This window comes from Triticum aestivum, chromosome 6D, assembly GCF_018294505.1.
Source record: "Triticum aestivum cultivar Chinese Spring chromosome 6D, IWGSC CS RefSeq v2.1, whole genome shotgun sequence".
In the NCBI taxonomy this organism is placed as follows: domain Eukaryota; kingdom Viridiplantae; phylum Streptophyta; class Magnoliopsida; order Poales; family Poaceae; genus Triticum; species Triticum aestivum.
This window is the reverse complement of record NC_057811.1, coordinates 70,217,160-70,222,645: the sequence shown is the minus strand read 5'-3', so window position 1 is coordinate 70,222,645 and position 5,486 is coordinate 70,217,160. Positions and strand designations below refer to the sequence as shown.

Sequence of the window (5,486 nt, the reverse complement as noted above, 5' to 3'; positions counted from 1 at the left end):
GCACCCCGACCCCGAGACCCCGACCCCCGACACCTCCCGCATTGCTGACGTCAACTGGCGGACGGCAAAGAGGCGCTCAAATTTGCCGTCCGCTGGCGGACGGCAAAGGCCGCCGTTAGCCGCCTAACGGACTAACGCTGGCGGACGTCCAGTATTTTTGCCGTCCCTCCTTTTTGCCGTACGCCGCTGTAGGCAAAGGACTCTTTGCCGTCCGCCATAAAAAGCAGACGACAAAGGACCTGTTTACCGTAGCCTACTTTGCCGGAGCCTTTTGCCGTCCGCGGCTGACGGCAAAGGCCTTTGCCGTCTGCCGTTCAAGCCTTTGCCGTCCGCCGTGGTAGACGGCAAAATAGCTGTTTCCTGTAGTGATATATCATATGTCCCATTGAACCAAATGCATGTTCATTATGCATGATTTCTGGTTTTCACTCTTTTCACTGTGAGCATTGCATAGTTAGTGTTTTCATTTAGTTTCCTTTGTTTTCTTGTGTCTACTAGTATTTTGGAGAAATGTAGAACCAATCATGATGAAAATGTCAAAGATGGTTTCAACACCGAAGACATCCAGGCAACACACTTAAGCATTTCGGAGCGCCAAAAATGGCTCTTTTTTCCAAAGTGTTGAAAATCAATATCTAGTACCACATGTGCATTGGCGTGGTTCACACAATTCCAACAAGCCCAAGAACGTCAAATCAGAGTTCATACGAAGAAATGACGACCAATTTACTTAAGGAGTCCAGAGCGTTCGATGACGCACGATACGACCGGAGTGGTCGTAGCGCTGCTCGTACCACGCTAGAAAAGCCCGAAACGGCTCACATCAGACAAGAGTCTTAATGGATTTTGTCCCCGTTTATTCCCATGACTTCCTTGACTTCTAAGAGAGGTACTAGAAGAGGATTTGGCTCAATAGAGCCATATTCCCGAGAGGTAAAAATCTTTTCTCGGGCATGTGCCTGTTATCTAAATAAAAAACAAGGCGGAAGCAAAAGAGAAACGGAACCAACATATCCTACAACAAAAAAGATGCATCGCTAATTGATAAACAACTAATAGGGAAAGTCGAACAGAGGTTTGGGTTGTTTTCTTGGCGGAACCAAGGGAAAGGCAGTACATTCAGCACGTGAGGGAGATAAGAAGAACCTTGAAGGCGTCGATTGATCAACCGAGTCCCATGCTAAAACCATCTTTGGAAAGGAGATGAGTACTCTTTTTTTTTTTTGAGAAAAAGGAGATGAGTACTCGACAGGCATGTGTTGCCGAGGGCCGAACAGAGTATTGGGCTGAGACTTGTATTCCTTTCCGGGCCTAGTTGCTCTTTCTCATCTGTTGCCGCTGCAAAAAATAATTTAAGTTCCGTGGAGGCAGGAAGACATATCGATGGCGCCATGAGCTTACACAGTGACTCGAGATAGTAAAGAACAATTGAAAGAAACAATAGGGGAAGAAATATAGGCGTACGGGAAGTGGAGTTTCTCAGCCCGAGCTCAAATGAGCTGGGGTTAACAGTAAAATCAAAAAAATTCAAAAAGAATTTTTAAAAATCTGAATTTTTTTATGACAAACATTGAAAAATGTTATAAGAGCATGCAAACTTTCATTATGGAATCACATTCCTGAAAGGTGTGGCAAAAAATACAAAATCAATACTCTGAAAATGCTACTTTCGAAAGCATTTTGAAGCATTGATTTTTTTTTTTTGCCACGACTTCTACAAATATGATTTCATGATGAAAATTTTGAAGCTCTTAGAATATTTGTCACAAAAAAAAAATCAGATTTTATTGATAATGTAATGTTTTGATTTTTTTTACTGTTCACTCAAGCTCATTTGGGCTCAGGCTAAGAAGGTGACTATCCAGGCGTACGCTCTTTTATCGGAGGATAAATATGTTATTCTCAAAGTACGACCTTTAGCCTACCAAAAGTTTTACATATATTTTGGAACAGACGTAATACTTTTTAGAGTTCAGTTTTTTCAGCCAGATTGCAACTTAGTACGCGATAATCACGACGAAAGTTCGTCGCTGGCTTCTCCAACTTTTAGATACGATTTTCTCATATGGTGTACTGAATTCTGTTTTTTCATACACTCATCATACTGAAACCGACCCCCTCTAAATTTCTGGAAGCCTGTTATTAGCACACAGCTATGTCATATGCCTTCAGTGGCTCAAGTTTCAGTTGTACCTCAACTTCCATGAGATGAGTACACTGCATTTGTAATCTTGGAATCTAAAAACCAAAATTATGCTACTAGTAACTACTCATAACTTATATTTTGAGAATCAAAGAAAAGACATCCCCAAGTAGAATCAATATCAACAAAACAAGTATACCACCTTTGCAGTACAGGTCCATGTGAAACATTGACCATTACTACAGTGATCCATACCAAAATCGCCACACGAAAATAGCAGGCGGATATACATGTCTTCAAAATCCCTTGCGTAGTAGAAAGGGTTCACGACATTTCTTACAGTAGAAGCAATAAAACCAAACAGCAAAAACAGTGGATCTTGGGGGCGATTTGTACAGATTATAAAATAGCTATAGAGTAGAAATTACGCAACAAGAATTACAGTACACAAGTAGTGCCTACTATTAAAGTTTCATTCACCAGATGCCGTCCAAAGATCATCATTAGAGTGCCATAGAAAAAAAATCATAGCAGTAAAGGTAGAAGGCAATAGAAAGTCCATACAAGTAAATCTACGTCGGATGATGCACACCCTTGTCCAATGATGCACACTGAACAACTTAATGGCTTCAGCAGCAAATTCATACTGAAAATTCTGGAGACCACTTCATCAATAGACGCCAATACCAATTGCCTTCATAAGGGCATCTGAGAAGTTGCTGGAGTAGTGAACCGACTTGGCAACACCCCGCGCCCCTTGCAGAGAGACCTTACTACAACACTCGATAACCAAAGACTCTAACTTACGTGCATGTCCCAGTTCAGACACTCCAACATCAGTCACCTCATGACACAACCGAAGTTTGAGATTACTCAAGCGTGGGGTCTGTCCAATGAAGCACATCCCAGCATCAGTTACCGCTTCACACAATATAAGCTCGAGTATCTCCAGGTATGGTGAGGATGACAGGGCCTTCATCCCCTCGTCATCAAAGAAGTTGGCAGTATTTAGCACGAGAACACGAATCGGGCAGGACTGAATGAGCACCAGAAAACCCTGTTGTGTGAATCCTATTTCTGATGGCCAGTCAGCAGCACATCCTGTAAAGCTGAGGTCTACGATCTGAAGCATTGGACAGTTGAGGGCTAGAGCGTAAAGGCTGTTATCAGTAAATGACGTCCTGGTTTCACAATAGCTGATATCACTAGAGTACCTCTGCAGGTTGAGCCAAAGTGAGATGCTTTTAAGGTTGCTGCAGCTCCGAGATAATGCAATCATGTCATTGTCATTTAGGGCTTGAACATACTCAAGGCAAAGCTTCTCCAATGCTTTACACTTCCCTAGGACAGCACGAAGTCCTACTTCTGGCCAAGTTTTAATATGCGCCAACCTTAAATCCTTCAAACTCTCACAGCAGAAATCATATATATCCATGCTGTGAGCATCATACGAGGAGTCATAAACCACATCACCTGGAACACAATCATATATTCCTCTTTTCCTCTCAAACTCAAACTTCTGGAGCTTCATCCATCCTGAACCAAACTTTAGGAAGTCATGATGATTGATTCCTTTGCAATTCTTCACTACAAGCTCTTCCAACGATCCATCCCTACCAAGGTATTCCAGCCACTCTACACTATCGATTTTCTCGCAATCAATAAGGTGGAGGGCAGATAGACTTGTGCAACCAACTGCAACCGAGAGAAGCCCATATGACGTTATTTTTGGTGCGGAGTTCAGCCTGAGAGAAACCAATTTCTTGCAATGCGCTAAACAACCAAGCCCAGAGTCATCGATGTATGAGCAGAAGCTTAAGGTGAGATCAATCAGCGAGGAACAGTGAGATGAAAATACAAAAAGGCCTTTGTTGTCCAACTGATTTCCATGTTCAAGTATCCAACCAGAGTAATCAATTTCCAATTTCTGCAAATTTGTGAACCTGGCGCACAGTGATGTTAGTGCTTCTGTAGCAGTGCAAAGACCGGAACCAACACGGATAGCACCCCTTTGATTCCCCTCTATCTTGTAGAGCTGCTTTGAGACAAGGGAAAGAGAATTCAGATCACTTGTCCTGGTGATCCTCTTGAGAATCTCCGTCACCAGAGCCTCCGGTAGGTCCTCCATTGAACAAATTCAGCTGTAGCAATCAGGTAATATATATCAAGGTTCAGAAAACAAGCGAAGAGCTGGAGTAAAACTTATCACATATCAGAATAATGCATGTGAAGATGGAGATGGCACTGGCGACGGACACTCATTACGAAGAATATACTGATGAACTTTGAGCATTTTCTCCTGTGTGTTCTTCATAACCATGGAGATTAATTAAAGTAGCTAGCTAGCACCTTATCTGTCTCTAGATTGTTAGAAAGGAAAAATGAAGCTACATGCCACATTATTATATTAAACTAGCACCATAAGTAGCAGAGCCTGAATAATGAAGTAACTAAGAGAATACTGCAAAGAAACGAGCTAGGATCGACGCAAGCAATTCCGTAAGAAGACCCACGTGCTGAATCTGAACCAACTTATTTGGAGTGGAGGCACCTAATTAATAACATGAAAACCAGAGCTTGGAAATTAGTACTTGTAGCTCTTGCTTGGGCAAGAAAAAAAGTAGGGAGATCATTTTGCCACAGCCGATGAGTTCACAGGGTCCAGTTATTATTAATAGATAATCTGTTCAACTAGAAATACTAGTATTTGCTGCAACCCTAGGCTAGTACTCAGTTGCAAAAAGCTTATTTTCTACCCCTACCTAGGAGAATGGATTTGCAACATTAACTAACTTTATTATGGATGCTACTACCGGTCGAGTTTCCCCTATCAATATCAAGAAAGCGAATCTAAAAGAAAGCGTGCACATGTCGAATGGGGGAACCAACGAACAGGGGAGGGGTCAGGTGAAGCGAATCTACCTTGAGCACGGCCGGCCGTGGGAGAGGATGGTATCTCCGCCGCCGCTCGGCCTCGGTCCGCAGCGGAGGAGAGTGCTTCTCTCCTTTGATTCGGGATCGGAGGAGAGTGTAAACCCTAGTCTACTCTCGCTCGCATCGCATTTCCTCTCCTTTCCGGCGGAGGAAGAGGAAGGAAGATGTGGGGCCGGCATATTGCGAGCTGCAGCGGGCCGAGTCGAAAAAGCTTTGCCCACAGAAAAAAAAGCTTTGCCCACAGGCCGGTCCGAGAGGCACGACCCATATGGCCAGCTCTGGGTGCGACTCATTTACAAGTACAAATTATTTTCCTTTTTTTATAAATCTCAAACATACATTTATCTCGCAAATTTTATCTAATCGTTTCAAAAAATAATTAAAATTTTAATGCATTTAAAGAATGTCC

At 42.7% G+C, this 5,486-nt stretch overlaps 1 protein-coding gene across 1 annotated transcript; it reads right to left on the bottom strand.

Moving 5' to 3' along the window:
* Positions 1 to 2,522: 2,522 nt before the first annotated feature.
* On the bottom strand, positions 2,523 to 5,272 carry LOC123143598 (F-box/LRR-repeat protein 14). Its single transcript, XM_044562536.1, has 2 exons — positions 5,066 to 5,272; positions 2,523 to 4,284 (listed from the first exon to the last, which is right to left on the bottom strand). Exon 2 carries the CDS (start codon positions 4,269 to 4,271, stop codon positions 2,814 to 2,816), a length of 1,458 nt encoding a protein of 485 aa, XP_044418471.1. The 5' UTR covers positions 4,272 to 4,284; positions 5,066 to 5,272; the 3' UTR covers positions 2,523 to 2,813.
* Positions 5,273 to 5,486: the final 214 nt, after the last annotated feature.

Coding starts and splice junctions, on each gene's coding strand:
- LOC123143598 (XM_044562536.1), bottom strand. CDS start 4,271: ATGGAGGACCTACCGGAGGCTCTGGTGACGGAGATTCTCAAGAGGATC.